Source organism: Microcaecilia unicolor, chromosome 2 (genome assembly GCF_901765095.1).
Source record: "Microcaecilia unicolor chromosome 2, aMicUni1.1, whole genome shotgun sequence".
In the NCBI taxonomy this organism is placed as follows: domain Eukaryota; kingdom Metazoa; phylum Chordata; class Amphibia; order Gymnophiona; family Siphonopidae; genus Microcaecilia; species Microcaecilia unicolor.
In genome coordinates, this window is record NC_044032.1 from 421072493 (window position 1) to 421095118 (window position 22626).

At 43.7% G+C, this 22626-nt stretch overlaps 1 protein-coding gene across 2 annotated transcripts in view; it reads right to left on the reverse strand.

Moving 5' to 3' along the window:
* Positions 1-9142: 9142 nt before the first annotated feature.
* The window catches only part of LOC115461133 (alcohol dehydrogenase 1-like), a 55057-nt gene continuing 41573 nt past the window's right edge, over positions 9143-22626 (reverse strand). For both annotated transcript variants that reach the window (XM_030190728.1, XM_030190729.1), the window contains exons 8-9: positions 12887-13025; positions 9143-9772 (exon numbers count right to left, since the gene is read on the reverse strand). In XM_030190728.1, coding sequence (XP_030046588.1) covers positions 9748-9772; positions 12887-13025 — 164 coding nt within the window. In that variant the 3' untranslated portion in view covers positions 9143-9747. The remainder of the gene's footprint in view (positions 9773-12886; positions 13026-22626) is intronic.

Here is a 22626-nt window from a genome sequence, read left to right on the forward strand (position 1 = left end):
GGAGGGACACACCCACATCTTTCACCCCCAACACAAATAGAGTTTCCATAATTAGTCAAGAAGCTCCACCCCATCATAACTTTAATTGTGATCAGTAGAAAAGAGCAGCAGAACCTTGCAACTGTATGTACTGTACATAAGCGCCCACAAGTCAAAGAACAAGTACACTTAATCAGTAGTTGCTAGTGGATAAATATTTATTTTATATTTTGGCCACACCTTTTCAGTAGTAGCTGAAGGTGAGTTACATTCAGGTACAATAGATATATTTCCTTATCCCTGGAGAGCTCACAATCTAACTTTGTACTAGAGACCTGCACGGGAATGGGGTCGCGGAAATCCCACGGACTGAGAGAGAGCCAACTAATTTTTATTTTTTAGGGGATGGGTGGGGACGGGTTAAATTCTTGCAGGTACAGTTGGGGACAGGTAAGATTCCAGCGGAGACAGGTGGGGACAGATAAGATTCCAGCAGGGATAAGCTAGATTTCTGTCCCCATACAACTCTCTATTTTGTACCTGAAGCAATGGAAGGTAAAGTGACTTAGCCAAGGAGCAGCAGTAGGATTTGAAATGGCCACCCTGGATGTTATGCATGGTTCTCTAACTATGTTTGATTTTCAAGGTCCTCAGACAAAATGGGCCACAGTACTTAAAGAATAAGTTAGCCCTTTACCTTTAAGACCTCTAAGGTCCTCTCAAGGATCATCACTATCTGTACCTTTGTCAAAAGAAATTGTACTGTGTGATATCCGCCAGCGAGCCTTCTCAGAAGTAGCCCCTATGCTCTGGAATTTACTCCCAGAGGGGCTACATATAGCTGAAGACTACTTCAGGAAGCAGGTGAAGGCCTGGCTCTTCTCCCAAACCTTTAATACATAGGGTGACTGACTATACGCTCATTCTGCTCTTGGACTTGCTTGCTACACACACTAACTTAGATTAGTTCCTTATCTCTTGCTTAACTATCCAACGAACTTGCCTTGAGTTTAGCTAACCACAAAATTATCCAAAATGACTCTGTACCACACATCTTGTTCCCATCACATATGTGCTCTTATTCCCTCAGCTATATGGTAAACCATATTGTAGAAAATCTCTAGCATCATGTCTTAGTTGAAAGTTCTAATCCATGCTTATTAGATGTATCATTAGTATTATGCTAACATTGTATTATATTTTTGGTATTTGAATTCCAGTGCTGTTAAATGTGTATATTTTTGATACTGTTTCACGGTAGTTCTATTATTAGGTTTTAGTTTACAATTTAAGTTTACCTCATTTATTGTATTTATGTTTATTCTTGGTTATTTTACTATTGTTATGCTGTTAACAAAATTGTAAGTTTTATGTTAAACTGTACCTGATGTACACTGCCTTGGGTGTATCTCTTCATAAAGGCGCTCAATAAATCCAAATAAATAAAAAACAAAAAACACTAGGCTGCTCCTCCATCATACAGTCTTCTTAGCAGCACAATCAAATAATTTCACTATACTGATCAGAGCTGATGCATAGGGCTAACTTCCAGGGAACCCAGTTGCAACCCTAAACTCCTTATTAGGTAGACTGGATTAGGCTTTATGTTCTATCTGCCACCATCTACTTTACTGCTATGTCACTACATAAAAAGCATCTGGCACAGAGAAAACCTTAGACAATGATTAGCCAAGTCTTTCTGCACTATGCACCTCTCTTGTACTCCGACATGTACAAGGTTGTGCCCCTTCCAATAGTACAAGGCTGATGCAGCAAAAAGTTATTTATTTATTTGTTACACAAGCCGTAAAGCCCATTAAAATGGGCAAGATTTTTTGCTAATCTTCAAGATGAGTTACCATTGATTCTTATATGTTAATGCAAGCCGTTAAGCCCATTAAAACGGGCAACATTTTTTATTTGTGCAATATAATTCCCTTATTGTGAACCGGAAGTACAAGGCTGGAAGACAAATTATAGCCCGCTTATTGTTCTGGGTGTGGAAGAGTTATTCGTCAGTTTGTAGTGCTTTTGTCTACTTTTCATTTTAGCGATGTGTGATGGTGGTATATCAGTAATGCTTGCCTGCTATCGCATTCTTGCAGAAGCGCAGGTAGGAGTGCAGGAGGAAGCCCCGGCGAGGAGGGGGGGGGGGTTGAACCCCAGCAGGTCTTCAGGCCCCTTCATCAGCAGCTTGCGTACCACACAAGGGTCTCGTTGGAGGAAATGCTTGATACGGAGATCGTCAATATGTACCATTTGAATAGGGAGGCTATTGTAGAACTTTAGGCCAAGGTAAAATGTGATATTGATTCCCTCACCCGCCATCACATGCTGTCCCTGGACTGGTTAAACTACTGTGCACATTGCAGTTCCTGGCTACGGGTTCTTTCCAGCATGTGATTGGAGCTTGCTGTGGTGTGGAGCATAACATTTTCAAAGCATCTAAAAGTGGTTTTGAATGCCTTAACTGCACGTCACAAGTACTATATGCGCTTCCCACGGAGCGAGGCAGAATTGCAGGAGTTAAAGGTGCATTTCTCCATTCCTTGTCATCAACAGCAGATGAATCCATTAACTGATAGGAGATGCATTTTTAGAGTCCCGATGCGGCACTGCCATCAAGCGGGCGGCAGTATACGAGACCTTGCAGGTGTTGCAGAAGCTTGGAGTGGTGGTTCCGGTTCCGTCCGCTGAACGCAGCTGCGGTCGCTCCTCCATCTATTTTGTGTGTCTCGAAAAGGCGGTCGTTCAGACCTATCCTCGACTTACGCTGAGTCAACGAGGCCTTAGGACTGCGACACTTCTGCATGGAAACCCTGCGCTCCATCATTGCGGCGGTACAGCCAGGAGAGTTTCTCACGTCTCTGGACCTCAAGGAAGCGTACTTGCATATTCCCATCTGGCCGCCGCATCAGCGGTTTCTCCGGTTTGCCGTATTGAGCCAACATTTCCAGTTTCGCACCTTGCCTTTCGGTCTGGCAACTGCCCCTTGGACTTTTTCCAAGGTCATGGTGGTAGTGGCTGCCTTTCTCAGGCGAGAGAGTATCAGAGTTCACCCTTATCTCAACGACTGGCTCATCAGAGCGGATTCGGCAGACGAGAGTCGACTTGCCACAGCCAGAGTTGTTACAGTTCTTCAGACTCTGGGCTGAGTAGTCAATATGCCCAAAAGTCACCTGACCCCGTCTCAGTCTCTCGAGTATTTGGGGGTCCGGTTCGACATGGCTTCGGCATTCGTTTTTCTTCCCGACAGCAGGCGGCTCAAGCTTCAGAATCAGGTCCACCTGCTCCTGCGGATGCCTCGCCCTCGAGCTTGGGACTTTGTTCAGCTCCTGGGATCGATGGCGGCCACCATAGAGGTGGTTCCCTGGGCGAGAGCTCACATGAGACCGCTGCAGCTTGCTCTGCTTCAGCAATGGTCTCCGATTTCCCAGGAATACCAACGCAGAGTACAGTTGCTTCCTGCGGCCCAGCGCAGTATAGATTGGTGGCTTTCCGACAGCAGGCTGCAGCAGGGGATGCCAGTGGCTCTTCCTTTTTGGTGTCTGGTGATAACGGATGCCAACCTTTCGGGCTGGGGAGCTTATTGCCGGGGACGCTATGCTCAGGGTCTGTGGTCCATCGCAGAAGCGGGATGGTCCATCAATCACTTGGAACTGAGAGCGATATTTCAGGCTCTTCTGGCCTTCCACAGGATGCTGAAGGGTCTTCCTGTCCGATTTCTGTCGGACAACACGACAGCAGTGGCCTACATCAATTGCCAGGGCGGCACTCAGTGCAGGGCAGGGGCGTATCTGAACTGCGGCAGTAGGGGGCAGGGCCAGAGTGAGGGGCACATTATAGCCCCCCCCCCCGCCGCCGCTGCCATTGCCGATCCCCCTCCCCCCAGCTGCTGCCATTGCCAATCTCCCCCTGCCGTTGCTGTCGCCTACCTTCGCTGGCGGGGGACCCCAACCCCCGCCAGCCGAGGTACGCTTCCTCCTGCCGCTGCCGGCTGCCTTTAAAAGAATTCCTTCAGCTGGCGGGGGACCCCCAACCCCCGCCACCCAAGCCGAGGTCCTTTCATTTCTTCCACTGCAGTCTGCAAAGCTGGCGCCGAAAGTTTCTTCTGAGTCTGACGTTGCTGCACGTTGTACGTGCAGGACGTCAGACTGTTTCTGAGTCTGACGTCCTGCACGTACAACGTGCAGCGACGTCAGACTCAGAAGAAACTTTTGGCGCCAGCTTTGCAGACTGCAGTGGAAGAAATGAAAGGACCTCGGCTTGGGTGGCGGGGGTTGGGGGTCCCCCGCCAGCTGAAGGAATTCTTTTAAAGGCAGCCGGCAGCGGCAGGAGGAAGCGGACCTCAGCTGGCGGGGGTTGGGGTCCCCCGCCAGCGAAGGTAGGCGACAGCAACGGCGGGGGAGGGTTGATGGCGGTAGGGGGGTCCAGGGCGAAATCTGCGGGGGCCCAGGCCCCTGTGGCCCCATGCAGATATGCCCCTGGTGCAGGGCTCTGGCTGCGGAGGCAATTCAGATCTGCGACTGGGCTGAGCACCACCTAGAGCTGCTGTCCGCGGCTCACATAGCCAGTCAGTGCAACGTGCGAGTCGATTTCCTCAGCAGACATCAAATCAACCCAGCGGAATGGGAACTGACAGTCAAAGTTTTTCTTCAGATTTATGCCAAATGGGGAATTCCAGGCTTGGATCTCATGGCATCAAGCATAAACGCCAAAGTCCCTCACTTTTTCAGCAGAAGGAGAGATCCTCGCTCGGCGGGGTTGGATGCTCTGGCTCAACCTTGGCCATCGGGCCTCCTGTATGTGTTCCCTTCTTGGCCTTTGATAGGGCGCGTTCTGCTTCGGATTCGTCTGCACCGAGGATTGGTGATTCTCATCGCCCCAGATTGGCCAAGGCGTCTGTGGTAAGCGGATCTCCGGCAGATGCTGGTGGATGCGCCTCTTCCTTTGCCTCGGGTTCCAAACCTGTTAGTTCAGGGTCCGGTGACTATGGAAGATCCTTGCCGCTTTGGTCTTATGGCCTGGCTCTTGAGAGGGCACAATTGAGGGACAAGGGCTATTCTAATAAGGTTATTGCCACTCTCTTGCAGGCTCGCACGCGGTCTACCTCTGCGACTTATGCTCGGATCTGGCGCACTTTTGAGGCATGGTGTACGCCAAAGTCTATCTCGCCAACTCTGGCGACAGTCCCATTGGTCCGGCCATCAAAAACAGAATTGGCGTACTGCAACAGGAAGTCGGGCTACTCCATGAGCATACAGGTTATTTGTGACGCCAGGCTGAGGATCATGGATGCTGTTGTGAGGTTCCCGGGGAGCTGCCATGACTCATGTATTTTGTCCAACTCAAACATAGGCCGCAATTTCGCCAATGACATATATGGTGAAGGCTGGCTTTTGGGTGAGTAGCTTGACTGCACAGCTATGCGACGTCCCCCACTCCATGTCCACAAAAACAGGGGTGCAGGGACATTGTTGAGGGGGATGGTGGGGCAAACGTATCAGGGGAGGGGTGCGATGAGTTGTGATGTAAAAAAAGTAAAGAGTCTCTCTCCATTCCTGTACTTTTGGAAGCCAGAGAGTTGTAGCAGTGGGCCTGGCTATACCAGCAATAGGGAACATTGATAATGAATATATGTGCATTGTCTTTTGTTTTTTGTAGGGGATGCCGGATATGGCTGCAAGCCGTGGCTTTTGACACCCGTGCTGGTGCCACGTTCCCCTGAAGAAGAACGTTATAATGCCTCGCATATCAGAACTAGGAATGTTATCGAGCGTACCTTTGGTGTGCTGAAGAGCAGGTTCCGCTGCCTACATCTTTCTGGTGGTGCACTACTATACTCCCCGAAAAAAGTAATGCAGATTATTGTGGCATGCTGTATTCTGCATAATATTGTGCTACCCAATGGGATTCTGATAAACATAGATCCAACATTGCTAGCTGTGGTGGAACACCACCCACCTCCTGCTGATGGCATTGGGACAGAGGCGATGAGGGGGAGTCAGACAAGGAGAAATGTCATATGACAGTACTTCTCATGTAAGTTACATAGAAACATGTTTTGGTCCATTTGTATCAGTTTTACTTCCTGTTAATTTTCATTCCTCCCCATACAATTTTGGGGTAAGCTTACAGCTGTAATGAACACTGTAGAATCATGAGCACAAGTCAGTACCCCAGCACAGGTCAAAAAGGGCAGAGGCTAACAAGCCGGTGCGACTCTGGAATCTATCAGAGATTGAGAAGCCTGTAATTTATTAAAGAACATGAGTCTGTGTAAACTCAGGAATTTATGAACTATTATGATAACCTTACGGGCAAGCTGGCATGGGAAAGGTGCAATTATGGTTGGACAGAAGAATGTGATTTAGCAACTTAAGGGAAAATAGATGGTGAGAACAGCGAACAGAATGACCTCTGAGGAAGATAAGTGCTGAAGTAATGTGAAGCGTTGCTTAACACAAAAGGTATATTATTACACTGTATTATTATTATTATTAGCATTTGTATAGCGCTACCAGATGCACACAGCGCTGAACACCTGACACAAAGAGACAGTCCCTGCTCAAAAGAGCTTACAATCTAAACAATTGAACCAGAGCATTACGTTGGAGAGGCAGTGGCAGACCACATGTTTGTGTTTCCTGCTCTCCACATGAGAAAGTAGCATTTGTAATTGTAACTTTCTCTTGGTAAATAATTAAAGAATTGCTTTTCTCATACGCGTGGCCTTCCTAGTCTTTTATCTCTCTAAATTGCGGGTGGTTGGTGAGTACTATTTTGGGGAGTTGGTAAAAAGACTAGTAATATAAAACCACACCCTTGCTGCATTTTGGACTCTGAAGATCAAAAATGTTCATTTTGTGCCAGAAAGACAAGCTTGTTGGCTTTGACCACAACTCACATGCAAAAAGTATGATAAACAGGTCATTATGTATTTCTTCTCGATGACCACAAATGTGCCCAATGTGACAAATGTGGGTGACTGCTCGTATGTGTGCTATTTTTATAAGCCTGTTTTGTTAGACCAGTGGTTCCCAAACGTCCTGGAGGCACCCCAGGCAGTCAGGTTTTCAGGATACCCACAATGAATATCCATGAGCAATATTTCCATGCACTGCCTCCACTGCATGCAAATCTGCTTCATGAATATTCATTGTGGATATACTGAAAACCTGACTGGCTGGGGTGCCTCCGGGATCAGGTTTGTGAACCACTGTGTTACACTATTCCTGCATGGAGGATTGTGTGATTGGATCACATAATAGAGCGGGAATTGGTTTGCATGCTCTACTCGATATTGACAGATTTTATATTCAGGAACTGTAGTGACCATTTTGTGAGCTGCTTTATTGTTATTTGTTATTGCTGCTGTTGTGACACTCTTTGTTTTCTGACTCTTTAATTGTACGATGAGCTGTTGACAATTCGACTGGATGTGTCTATACACTGTCATTTCACACAACATCTGTGATTTGCCATGCAGTTTCCTATTCATCTACTCAAGTGCGCTCATCCTGCAACTTGCAAGTCCTCCTGCCTTCTGTTGGGTCCTGCCTGTGCTTTTTCCACCCACATCCCATGTCACACCGCCCATCGAGACCTTTTTTCCCGCAACATTGCTTCAAGAATCCCACTTTACTGTGGGAAATGGAAACACCTGTATTGACTGTTAATCATTACCAGAGTAACAATGCACAGAATAGTAAAAGCCTGGAATGATCAACCAGAGTGACTGAATGGCCTCCAATTCTTTACATTGAAACCATTACTGCCGAAGCGGCAATACAGGGCATTCCAACTCCAATCCATCACATCTGCTCTTTCAACACAAGCATCAGAAAAAATGGCAACAGTTAATTTATTGTGGCAGATGAGGTGTGGTAGCCATGTTAGTCCACTCTTAAAGGTTATCAATAGAAATCAAACAAAATAAAACATGGAAAAGAAAATAAGATGATACCTTTTTTATTGGACATAACTTAATATATTTCTTGATTAGCTTTCAAAGGTTGCCCTTCTTCCTCCCCATACAATTTTGGGGTAAGCTTACAGCTACAATGAGCACTGTAGAATCATGAGCACAAGTCAGTACCCCAGCACAGATTTCCGATCTGAGGAAGAAGGGCAACCTTTGAAAGCTAACCAAGAAATGTATTAAGTTATGTCCAATAAAAAAGGTATCATCTTATTTTCTTTTCCATGTTTTATTTTGTTTGATTTCTTGTGGCAGATGGAATGATCTGTATTAACAGTGCAGCGCAGTTGTCATTAACTTGTCAAACACAAATTGTTCAAGTGACAGTACAACACAGCTGTTGCTGGAGAGGTGCCGATGCAAGTCGCAGTTCTCGAAGATAACATAAACACAGCGAATGCAAGGGACGTTATTTTAATCAACATAAATTAACACAAGAAGGTCTTCAATCTCAGTCTGAGCAATTTGTTTTCCTGGCCTAATTTTGTCAGTGGATATTTTAAAGTAGCTATCCTGACCCATGCTGTTAACATGAGTTCTGCAGGTCAAAAGTTTTAGAAACCAAGAAGATGACAGTTCAGTTGGTGATGTTTTAATGTCACTATGATGGTTACAGGGGCAAAACAAACATAAGTATAAGCTTTGGGCTCTTCTTTCTTTCTTTTTTTCAGTCTGTAAAAAGCAGCTTTAAGCAATACATGAATACAACTGTGAATCCTTTTAGTGTGATGCAACTTCAAAAGGTTAGAGACTGGAGAGCAGTGGCATTATCAAATAGGTATACCTAGGAAATATCCAGGTATGGCCTCTACACTCTTGTTTTCTGCAGGCTAGCTAGAAGGGGGCTAGAAACAAAAGGAAGAGGGGGCTGGAATAGTGTGGCTCTTTCCTACTGTCGGCTTCAGACTCACCCTCATTCTTTCCCCTCCTGTACCTTGAAGCTGCCTGGGAGAGGATGGAAGGGACAGGAGCAGAAAGCTGGTCTCAGCTAAATGAGATTTTGGGGCATGAGCCCTGTGTACCCGGGACCAATGAGGAGGAGACTACTGGGGGTTAGCAAGGGAGGAAGGGGAGGAATGCTGGAGTTGGCACTGAGGAGTACTGTGGTCATCCCTAGAGGGGAGAAGATAAAGAGAGGTGTTAAAAGAATTTACCAATACTCACGAACACCACGAGACCAAGTCAGGCTTAAAGCAGCTTTATTACTTGCAAGGAGACAACAACCAGGAGATTAATCCAGCACACAAGCAGGAGGTTGTTGTCTGACTCTATACAAATTCCCCTGTTATTTTATACCTTCTTTCACCATTAGATCAATTCCCATCCTGTTTGTCCAATTATCTATTCCCTTATATGGTCTATCTGCTTAATTTCCCATCTACATTTCTCCATGTCTTACCTCATCCTGCACCTGCATCATTACTTTTCATTTTCCCAGTAACCTCTTTTTAGATGAACTTCATGATCCATACAATTAGTACATTCTTGTACTTCTACCTTCTAAGCTTGGATAAACATGTGTTGTAAGCTAGCCAAAAGCATATCTAAGAACAAACTAGTGTTTCTTGTCCAAAAGCTGTATATATAAAAAATGATTAACCCAATACTTTCCCCTTTAATAAACATAATTCTCATATTTGTTTCATTTTTTCAATTTAGATATGCTGTACAGCTCTGGGGATGATGAGGTATCCAGCTCTTCAGAAAGATGAATCTGTATTCCAATTCGTGAAACTCTAAGGATGTAGACTACTCCAGAGGAGAAGCAATCGGATTCTGAAGGCACCTTAAAATGTCAAGATGGTACGAATACTGAAACAAATATGAAGCAAAATAAATAAGTTAGCAAGCAATGATTCAAGAAAGGATTTACATATTAGTTAACATATAACTACAGAAACCCATGAGATCAAAACTATACTTCATACTGTAGCTAATAACCTCATGGTTATGTGACAGAAGACCCACTAATTCTCTTCCTCCCTATAAAAAGAATACGGCATGTCTAAATATGTTCAATATCCTTATCAACAAAAATGTGTTAAAGGAATATTGTGATTGATAAATATACAAAAATCAGGAAATTAATTTATTTTGATTTTAGCTCACACCTTTTCCTTGGTAGTTCAAAGAGAGTAACATTCAGTCATGTCCCTATCTGGAGAAGGCTTACAGTCTATAGGCTACATTTACTTACACAAATAAATGCACTTTCCTCCTAATTTTATAAAGTCACTAAAAATTGCACTCACAATTTAATTGAATAATGAGCTAATCAACTTAACAGGCAATTATTGGCACTAATTATTTAATTGAAGTGTACGTGCATAAATGTAGGCACAGGATCCGTGTCTACATTTTACATGCAAGTCAAAAAAGGGGGTGTAGAAATGGGAGGCTCATGTCATGGGTGGATCAGGGTATTCCTTTTTAAGTTATGCATGTAATTAGATAATACGGGTATGTGTGCCTAAATTTATGCATGGGTACTTGCACCACATTTTAGTTGGTGCAAATGACCATGCTTAAATTTAGGTGCAATTCCCAGGTATAAGCATTATTCTATAAACCCCACTTACCTTTATGCAAATTTTATATAATAGCACTTTTTTGGCACAGATTCTTTTAGTGCCATATATAGGGGCAGATATTCAGACCATGGGAGGTAGGGGCAGATATTCAGACCATGGGAGTTAGACCGGCTAACTCATGTGGTCTGCGCTAAGCCTGAATATTCAATGCTGTTGAGTGGAGGAGTTTGCCTAGTGGTTAGAGTGGTGGACTTTGGTCCTGGGGAACTGGGTTCAATTCCCACTGCAGGCACAGGCAGCTCCTTGTGATTCTGGGCAAGTCACTTAAACCTCCATTGCCCCATGTAAGCCGCATTGAGCCTGCCATGAGTGGGAAAGCGCGGGATACAAATAAAACAAAATGCTGGGCTGTTTCCGGCATTGGACAGAGGAGTGATGACTATACACAGGGGGAGAGGATAGGGACATAGAGTGGTGAAGATGATTGCAGGGAGATGGACATAGGGGAGATGCTGGATAGGGAAGTATAGAGGACACAGAGAAGGGAGATGCTGAACAGAGATAGAAGATGAGCATGGAGAAAGAAGAAATGTCAAATGGGCAGCAGACCCTAGCAAGTGAGTTGAGAAGACAGAAGGAAACAGAAACCAGAGCCTGGGACCAACATGATTTGAAAAATAAAATGACCAGACAACAAAAGATAGAAAAAAATGTTTATTTTCTAATTTGTGATAAGAATATATCAAATTGAAATGTGTATCCTGCCAGAGCTGGTGTTAGTCGTGGCTAGGGCCCAGTGCAGAAACTTCGGAGGTAGAGTTACCACATGGCTCCAGAAAAAGGAGGACACATCGATCCAGTCTGGCTCAATCTGTCCTCCTTTTTCTGGAGCCATATGGCAACCCTATTGGGAGGGGACCTCAAAGCCCACTACCAGGCCATACCTTCTTCAGCTTCCAGCAGGCTTAGGGCTCTCTCTAGCCAGGGGGCAGTTGTCCTAGTTGCATGCCCCTAACACCATCCCTAGCATGTGTGATTTTTATATTGTGCGCGGTATAGGAGGGAATTCATCTCTTTCTATTTATATGGTGTGGCTTCATGGGGTTTGGGTTTAATATATGTTTATCATTTCTGGTCAGATATTATGTGTTTGGCATTGGTGTCTGTCTGTGTGACCGAGGTATTCTGTTAGCATGAATTTATATGTAGCATTCTGTAGTAATTTGGCTTGTTCGGTTTTCAAAATAGTGGAAAGGATATTTGTGAGAGGGGAGGGAAGACAGGGTTTAAAAAAAATCTGTGTTCTGTATTGGTGGTGATCTATAAAACGACAGCTGTACAGAATATTATTTCTTTTTATACTTTAATAAAATGATTCAAATATAAAATCATAATGGTTTGAGGCTTCTGCAGATGGGATCAGACAGAGCTCGTGGGGATGTGGACAGAGCTCATGGGGATGGGGACAAACTTTGTCCCCACATCATTCTCTATATGTGCCATGTAAAATATGCACGTTTACAGTATGTTGTTGAGGCACTTATTTGGCATTATCATACCTATGTGCACACAGGTCAGACCTGTTTCAACACATACAAACATACATGCCAGTATTCTAACCATTTATGTATATAACAGGGGTGTAGATGTTGTTCACTGAGTCCCATCCTCGAGGAAATAGGAAGTTATATCAGAGGGTGGGACTCAGTGAGTGAAGGGCCAACGACGAGATGGTTTTCTTCATTTAAAGTCAGCAGTGCTGCAGATTGGAGGTGCCGGCCGGAGCTCAGCTGGTAGGCAGGTGGGGACTGTCGGGGGGAGTGAGAGGTGCTGCGCCGGGGGGGGGGGGGGGGTTAGGGTCCATACCAGGGGTGGTGCCGACGCCAGGGGGGGGTGCAGTTCCACGCCGGGGGGGGGGGGGCGCTGTGTTGCACTGCACCCGAGAGTGGTGCGCGCAGCGGCGATCCGCCCCGGGTGTCAGCCAAGCACGGAACACCACTGCTCAGATACTGTGATTTGACAATCTGAATTCACAGATGGTACAGTCTACCTCTTGCTCAGTTATAAATGCTCGTGGGCCCACTATTATTTGTCTTTACCAATTTTCACCTTGGCACCCATAGAAGATCTTGAATATTAACTCAATGAGAAAGCTGCAACAGTGGGGGAAGTGTAGAGCTTGCAAGAGGGACTTCTTAGTGCAAATGAAATATTCTAGGACTGTAGCGTCACAGTTCTTGTATTCCCATCTGAGAAGCTGATTTACGGAACAAGCTTTCTCTTTCTAGCATCTTTTCTGAGTACACCAGGAAAGTACTGATATAAGGGCAATTCATTGCAAGTGGAGGCTTACAGAAGAAGGCCTCAAACTTTGGGAATATAGATACATTCTCACCTTTTTCCAGCACGCAGAAGTTCAAACCCTTCATTGATTTTTTCAAAAGGTAACGTGTGGGTCACCAGTTCGTCCAGGCTAAATTTCTTTGCTATGCTATCGGAAACCAGTTTAGGGATCCAATCTTTGCTCTTCCAGCCTGAAAAACAAACAGTGCACAAGCAACAGCTAACGTATCATGCCTTCATTTTATATCAAAAGACAAAGCTGAAGTACAATGAAATATTTTTGCATGCAGCTGTTAGAAAACCCCAGGACATGAACCCAATGTGTCAGGGCATCAAAAACAGGAGATATAGTCATATTGAATGCTTAATAGATCTGATAATGCACCTTTCTAATTCCAGCAGCAAGAAGGTGTTCAATAACAAATAAAAACAATTCAAGACAAAAGCCTAGAAGCCCCAATACTCCCACAACCATAAGACCACAAAGGCAGTGAAAGGAAAGCTCTAGGAAAAAGAGATTGTAGCAAGAGTATAGTTTTGTCTGGGATGCCATTGAAATTGCCCCTTAAGGTTATTTGTGTTTGGAGAACATCCAAGGTCTACTGCGAAACTCTTGGGTAAGACCGCTCGGAGACTGCATCCAGTCTCATTCACAGGAGTTTTGGATAGCCGTTCTGCACTTGGGTTCAGATCGACTGGTACATTGGGTGGTAAGTAACATAATTACTCTCTATCCTAGCCACCGTACCTCACAATTATAGTACACTAGTGTCTCTCCTATTTACTATCCACCAATTGCACCTCATGCAATTGCCTAGCCATAACGGGTAAGTCAGGACCGAGTCTCTTCCCCCTACTACGGAATTCTCAGACCTGCAACCTAAGACAGCCTGGAATTGCAGCACAAATCATCTGCTTGCTGAAAACACACAGATCTTGAGGTGTGAATATTCACCTAGAAGTAGGACTAGGTGTCATATAAAAAACACTGGTAACTCCCATCTTTGGTGAAGGTCTTGCTTACGAAGACCTTCAAGGGAGGAACTGTTTATATGGGACATGCAGGTCATGAACCATAAAATAACTTTACAACAGTAACTGAGAATTATGAGCAAAGCTAGGCCTCTGTGAACAGGCTATGGACAGGTTAAGAGTCACTGAGAAGCTAAATAATAAGAATTACACAGAATGTGAATCTCATGTCAGCTTTCCCTTCTGTTGGAGAGACGGGCAGATATGGAGTCATAACAGAGATATGTGTGGCAGGAGAATACTGTGCATGAATGTAGTAATGTAAAGGAAAATTTGCTGCTGACCATGAAAGCAGATAATGAAGAGCTCCTTGTGACTCTGGGCAAGTCACTTAACCCTCCATTGCCCGCCGCATTGAGCCTGCCATGAATGGGAAAGTGCGGGGTACAAATGTAACAAAAATAAAATAAAAGAGACACAACTTTGGTTGCTGGGAATATGGTTTTTGCAAAGTAGGATAACCTTACTGACATTACTTATGATAAGCAAATATGTTATGAAGAACTTTGCTTCTGTAAGATAGAATTTACTAGAATATGCTGGAATATGTTAGAATATGCTGACTTTGTACTTCCAATACTAGCCTATGAGAGAAAAGGGTATAAAAGGAGAATCATGGACAGAGGCAATCAGAGAGCTAAATTAGTCAGAGGCCACGTTTGTGTCCTGGTTGCTGTCTCATATGATAATTAATTAATTATATTACATATTCTAATTGTATTCCTGATTGGTAAGTGTAATAAACAATTAATGATTATTCTCATATTACTATAACCTTCTGTGTCTTTCTGTCTCTCCACCTGGTGGCATCAGGACCTTAATCCCTGGAGTCCTGGACATTCCAGGTTACAGGTAACTAGTACCTTTATACCTGGGAGAGAGCAGAAAGATAAACAAGCCTTAACAAGTAACAGGATAAAGGGCTCAAAGGAACAAATAGGTCTTTGTGATACAATGACTCACTTGCTTGGTTCCTGACTTCTGAATCTCCTCACCTAGATCCTGAGCCATAGACTACCATATTCAGTCCCTGAGTTCGGTCTCCATTCTTTCAACTTTAGTACTGTATGATCCGTGTGGATGTACATGGTGCCTCTGCCTCATGGGTACTTTGGCAAATTTTAAGGGCCACCACTCTCTACAATCCTTCAGCCGTAGAAGGAACTGATACCAGTGTTCGCAAGGTGCCATCATTCCTTAAGCTGGCCCTGCAACCTTCGGTACATCTAGTTTGTTGATGGCTGTGTTCCTTCTTCACCCTCCCAGCCACCCATTTCTACTGGACCTTGAAGTTGAAGCCATTTTGTGGAAGTAGGGTATAAGGAAATCTTGCTCTGAGACCACCTACAGCTCAGTGGAACCTGAGGGAATCTTGAATGGAAAGAAGAGCTCAGACTATTGGAAGATATTTGTGATCCTGGCATAATGGACGAGTCATAAGATTTCCAAGGCACACTGTGCTAGAAGGCATAATAGGCCCTCAAGAAAACTGGATTCCTTGTAGACCAACATCCTGCTTACTGGACCAATATAAGAATTATCCATGGATGTACTTGTACACAAGCTTTGGAGAGCAGCTGCCCCTTTCCAGATGTCCTTTGCTAGATCTGAAGAGTGGAACTACATGGTCTCACAACATCTTAGGATAATTCTTACACTAACCTGCAAATAAGTCCTTACTAGATTTCTTGCTGCACTGTGGAAGTGTTCCAAAAATACAACTGGTCCATTTCCTTATAATAAATACAGAAGCAAAAGTATCTTCCTGGAGAAGTAAAAGAAGCAGCTGGAGGTACCATGGATAGATTGGTGGCTCTAGTAAACTCATTCTTAGAGTAGGGTGTGCTGGCCTGGTCTAAAGAGGTCAATAATTAAACCACAGTTGAAGAAGTTGTCCTCCACAGTTGCAATGAGGTGGAAGTAGCAGCCTGCATGGACCCTAGGAAGGAGGAAGACACAGTATGGCTTATTTAGGTAGCGGAGAGAATAAAAGCACAAGAGGTGAGATGGTGGAAAGGAGAAGGGTGCTGGAATTGGGTTTGGGATGGAGTAAGAGTGTGCTGGCAAAAGTGGAGGGAGGAGTGTATTCATAGTGTCAGGGAAGAGGAGAAGGCTAAGGGGAGGGGGAAGAATGCTGCAAAGAAGCAAAAAAAAGGAGAGCTGTCTGGGATTGGGAACAGGAGAATGTTGATTGGGCTGGGGAAGGTGGGGGAGAGACAATATGTTTCTAATTCGATAAGGAGATGCCTAATTTCAGGCAGCAATTACCTATATACTCAACTATAAGCTGAGATTTTTGGGCCCCAAAAAAGGCTAAAAATTGGGATCTTGGCTTATAATTAAGTTGAAGGAAATTTCTGTGCTTCCTGAGGTGACTGACACTTCTCTCTCACTCCTCCCTCCCCACTCACACACACATTGACTGACATTTCTTACCGCTCCCTCCTAAATGCTGCTGCTGACAGGGAAATGAATGCAAGCTGGCCTGTGTGGAGCCTTGAGCATCTGCATATGCTCAAGGCCTCACGGTTTCCCTTGAGCATGCGCAGATGCTCAAGGCCCCATACTGGCCCAGTTTTATTTCATTTCTGTGTCCCAGGAGGATGTGGCAAGATATGTTGGTTACCGTGAAGGGGAGGGGGGGTGGAAGTGAGAGAGAAGTGCCAGTCAAAGGGAGAGAAGTGGTGGTCACTTTGGACAGACGGGGAGGGAGAGGGCAAAAATGCTGCACATCAAGGGGGAAGGGGAAACGGAGAAATGCAGGATACCACAGGGGAGAAAGGAATATACTTGAATATAAATCTCCCTGGCTTATACTCGAGTTAACAGTTCTCCTTCTTTTCAATGAGGAAAACCGTTAACTCGGCCTATACTCGGATAAGCTTATATTCGAGTATATACGGTAAGTGCCTGAATGGAAGTATTCTAGTCATATATACATGTAAATAATCTCTGATAAACTAACAATTAGTGGAAAAATACACACTGTGATTCGATGGCATGAACTTTGCTGGCAGGTTTGCACATGGGTGGAGTTGGAATGAACTGTGAGCAGAGCGCACAAGTACATGTGTAAATTACAGAACTTTGTCATTTGCATGCATTCTTACTAACATCTAAGCAAGGGCATGTACGCCAGCCATTGGGCCGGGGTAAGTGATCGGGCCTTAATAATGTATGCACACTTTTAGCCATTTGTGCTAGGATTCTATAAAGAAGCTCCTTTGAGCAGGGACTGTCCTTCTTTGTTAAACTGTACAGCGCTGCGTAACCCTTCTAGCGCTTTAGAAATGTTAAGTAGTAGTAGTAAAAGTAGACACCACATTTTCTTTATCAAATTGGCTTAAAATAGGCACCATAGCCAGCGCCTTTGTTAGGCACCCTGTTATACAGTTACCCTCTACTAGGGTAACTCTAAGAAGCCGCCTACATTTGGACAGCAAGAATGCACATAAATACCAGTATTCAAGTCATATACGTACATATAGACACACATACAGTACAGTTAGTTTTTTTATATTCCGCTAATGCCATTTACATAGTTCACAGTGGATTACAAAAAGAGCACTAGACCCTAACAAATGTTGATGTAACAATAAGGAGAAAAAGGAAAAAGTCAGCAAAGTGTATATCACAGAGGCGATGAAAAGGTGCAAATCATACATATTTCTAGTTTTTATTTTAATATGGCTATTTTGCTTTTCTTGGGAGCAGACCTGGAATTGCAAGACAGCTAGAAATGTAAGGCTGTAGAAATTTGTGGTTTGACATTTGGCCTATGCTAATTTATGCTAACTTGTGATAAGTAGATGGTCAGCAACTAAGAGCCAGAGACTCCTATGATTAAGGACACCTGCAGTATCCAGATATACAATTAGAAGGAGAAGTAAGTGGGTGTGGATGACATTGTAACTTCAGCAAAAGGGTGGGGAGGGCTAGCATAGTGACTAGTATAACAAGGACATAGGTCAACCCATTATCTAATGAAAACTTTTGCTTATGTGCATAACAGGCCCTAACTGTCAAACCAATGAGGGAATAAATGATAGAAGCTGATGGAACGTGCTGGAACAAGCTTCGCCATAACAGGAAATAGAATATTCTCGAAAGATGCATATTCATTAGGTAGGAAGGGTAATTATAATTAAGATAATGAAGAAAGGAAGAAAAAAGTATTTAAGAGGAAACAGAACTGAGGATGGCGAGCCTCAATGTGTCTACATTAGCAGGTGGACATATTGACAGCTCCCAGGGGAAACTCTGTTCATTATTTGCTATATTATTATATTCTATTGGGATTTATTTGTTGATATTTCAATAATTACTGATTGGCTTCTTTGACAATTTGAATAAACATTTAGTATTGGGCTCATTTTCGAAAGAGAAGGACGTCCATATTTTGACATAAAACGGAAGATGGACATCCTTTTCCCAGGGACGTCCGAATCGGTATAATCGAAACCTGATTTAGGACATCTCCAACTGCACTCCATTGCAAGGATGGCCAAAGTTCAAGGGGGCGTGTCAGAGGCGTAGCGAAGGCAGGACTTGGGTGTGCCTAACACTTGGACGTTCTTGACCCATAATCGAAAAAAACAAGGACGTCCCTGACTAACACTTGAACATTTTCACCCGAACCTGTTTTTCTTATGTCTAAGGCACAAAAAGGTGCCCGAAATGACCAAATGACCATCGGAATCTGGGATGACCTCCCGTTACTCCCCCAGTGGTCACTAACCCCCTCCCACCCTCAAATAACATCTTTAAAAGTATGTCGTGCCAGCCTGTATGCCACCCTAGGATGTCATACTCAGGTCCATGACAGCGCATGCAGGTCCCTGGAGCAGTAGTAGTGGGTACTGCAGTGCACTTCAGACAGGCGGACCCAGGCGCATACCTGTTACATTTGTGGCGGGAACAACGAGCTCTTCAAAACCCACCACAAACCCACTGTACCCATATATAGGTGCCCCCTTCTCCCGTAAGGGCTATGGTAGTGGTGTACAGCGCTGCGTAACCCTAGTAGCGCTTTAGAAATGTTAAGTAGTAGTAGTAGTAGTAGTGTACAGTAGCTATGTTCCTGGGCGCAATTTATGAAGTCCACTGTAGTGCCCCCTAGGGTGCCCGGTTGGTGTCCTGGCATGTCAGGGGGACCAGTACACTACAAATGCTGGCTCCTCCCACAACCATATGGCTTGCATTTGGTCATTTTTGACATGGACGTCTTTGGTTTCGAAAATCGTCGAAAGTCAGAAACGTCCATGTCTAGGGACGACCAAATCTAGGGACATCCAAATTTAAGGATTTGGATGTCCCTGATGGTATTTTCGAAACAAAAGATGGACGTCCATCTTGTTTTGAAAATACAGGTTTCCCCGCCCCAGGATTTCGCCATTTTGCAAGGACGTCCAAATCGCAACTTGGGCGTCCCTTTCGAAAATGCCTCTCTACGTCTAACACTTATTTAGTAACCAGAGTTTTCCTTGCCTGGGGTTTTTGCCTGGGGGGCAAGGGTCCACCCTCCAGGAGACCTTCAGAAGGTTACTCCTGACTCAGAGGCAAAGACAGAAGTATACAAAAGCTAACACACTCTTCTTTTAGAAAACAATAAAGTTTTATGACCTTTCTTATACACATCATAAGATGATAAAAGACGTAAATTGACAGGTAAAACTCTCCAGAATTTAGCTACCTGATACGAAAACAATCTTATAAAATATATAGAATACCCTTAGGACTTGGAAAATCAAATAAAAGAAATTTATGATTGTTATATGATGTGCGATCTAACATATAACATACAAGTGATGTCATATAAAGTGGCACTAATCCATAAACAATTTCCATAAAAAAGCATCCGAGTTTGAAAGTTATCCTTGCCTCAATAGAAAGCCAATGAAGCTTTCTAAAGAAAGCTGTAAGTTTGTCAGATTTCCTTAAAGAATAAATCAGACAAATCGCAACATTCTGAGTCATCTGCAGTTTACACAATAGATATTTAGGCAAAACCCAAATAGATAATATTACAGTTGTCCAACCGACTAAGAATCAGTGATTGGACTACGAGGCGAAACTGATCAGTGGATAAGTATTCCTGAATAGCCCTCAATTTTCTCATGATATAAAAAGACTTCTTAATAAGTGAATTTATCCGAGGTTCCAAGATCAGTCTACTGTCCAAAACAACCCCCAATATCTTTATAGATTGATCCAGATTAAAGTTTTCACCATCAATAATCAAGTTAGTTGGCTTCTGAACCTGTTTAGTTTCTATACACATATGTGCATAAACGATTATTTTCGGGATACATGCTATTCTGTAACTACGTGCCAATATTTGATGAAGTAAGTGATTATGCTTAAAATATAGGCACATTCTTGACCCGTTACACTAGTATTCTATAAAGAAAAGTAGGCACCTACTTTCCTTTATAGAAAAGGCTCCAAAATAGTTGCATTCTCTTTATTGAATTATCCTCTACAGTTAGCATAATATGTCAAATGCGTGCCCAGAATTAAGGTGTGATCACTTACACCAGTCACATCTAAATCACAAAAGAATGCAAGTAGATTATTGTATTCTATAATCTATATGTGTAAATGTGTGCTCTGTCCACACATTGCTCAGACTCATGTAAATGCCCACCTGCAAATTACATACCAGCACATTTAGACACCATGTTATAGAATAGCGTGTAGATGGAAAATTGGCATTGATTTGCCTCTGTGCACACATTTATGCATATATACAAGTATTCAGGTCATTTACATGCCTACATCTTGGCATCTTCTTTATTCCATAATTGAATGTACATCTTAATTGGCAAATGAGCAGTTAATTTGCAATAATTGGGTGCTAACAAACCATCATTGGCGCTAATTGTCAACAATTTGAATTTATGCACACATCTTTGTAGTCATCGGTATTCTATAAAGATGCACGTGTAAATTTTACACATGGATATGAAAAGGAGGCATGGCTGTGGGAGGGGCATCGGCTGGTCAAGGTGTTTCTAGAATTTGCACATGGTGTCATAGAATAAGGCAGATCCACTCCATGCCATCATTCATAGTGCACTGGTCCCCCTGACATGCCAAGACACCAACCGGGCACCCTAGGGGGCACTGGACTTCATAAATTGCTCCCAGGTACATATCTCCCTTACCTTGGGTGCTGAGCCCCCCCAACCCCCCCCCCCCAAAACCCACTACCCACAACTGTACAACCCTACCATAGCCCTAAGGGGTGAAGGGGGGCACCTATATGTGGGTCCAGTGGGTTTCTGGTGGGTTTTGAAGGGCTCACATTTACCACCACAAGTGTAACAGGTAGGGGGGATGGGCCTGGGTCTTCCTGCCTGAAGTGCACTGCACCCACTAAAATTGTTCCAGGGACCTGTATACTGCGCTCAGGGAGCTCCTCCCATGACCAAATGGCTTGGATTTGGTCATTTCTGAGACGGGCGTCCTCGGTTTCCATTTTGGCTGAAAACCGGGGACGACCATCTCTAAGGTTGACCATCTCAACATTTAGGTCGACTATCTCTAAGATCGACCTAAATGTTGAGATTTGGGCGTCCCCAACCATATTATCAAAACGAAAGATGGTCGTCCATCTTGTTTCGATAATAAGGGTTACCCCGCCACTTCGCAGGAATATCCTTAGAGATGGACGCCCTTAGAAAGGGTCATCCCCGTTCCATTATGCCCCTCATAGTCTGTACTATAATACAGAAATGGATTTGGTCAAGTAGATGTTTCATGTGCCGGAGAAGTTTTAATTTGAAGAAGCTTTTACTTATCAGATTATTTATTTGTGAGGACATATTGAGGTGTGAGTCTATCCATACTCCTAAGAGTTTGATTTCATTTTTCAGTGGGATTGTTGTTCCCTGCCAGCTTAGGGCATATGACTTACTGTCTTGTTTCCCACCCATAGTATGTTGGTTTTATCAGGGTTAAAATCATTCATAAAGCATCATGAAGACTTCTTTCATTTGTGAGTATATAGATGGGTTTGTTCCTGGGAATAGAAAGATAATGTCGTCTGCATAGGCATAATATTTGATTTTGTAGGGAGTTAAAATTTTTCCTATGTCTTCGAGATAGAAGTTGAAGAGCATGGGGAGAGCGGGGAGCCTTGCAGAACACCATGTTTCATGAGCCATGGTTGAGATAGAGATTGTTGCCATTTAACTTGAATTAATCTGTGTTTTAGAAATTCTGAGAACCAATTGAGAACTCTATCTCTCATTCCTACTTCTTCGAGCATTGTTAAGAGGATTTCATGGTTGACCAGGCTCAAATGTAGTCGAAAGGTCTAGTTGTATAATGAAGATTTGTTGGTCTTTATCCATAAGGCGGTGTAGTTCCGAAAACCTGCCATTACTGTTTCTGTGCTGTATGTAGAGCAGAATCCTGATTGCATTGGATCCAGTAGTTGGTGTTGTTCCATGTATTCTTGTAATTGGGTTTCCAACATGGCTTCAATGATCTTGGCTATGGTGGATATGTTTGCTACTGATTGGTGGTTGTTGGGAGACTTCTTGTCTAGTGAATGTCCTTTGATCAGTGGTTTAAGTACTGTTCCTCCTAGTTCTTTTGGGAAACAGCTTTTAGTTAATTTAGGGGCATATTTTCAAAGCACTTTGGGAGGCTAAGTTCCATAGGTTTCTATGGAACTTTGGGAGGCTAAGTGCTTTGAAAATGAGCCTCGTAGTGTCTACTAGTGTGATTAAGTGGTTTAGTATCTTTGCTAGA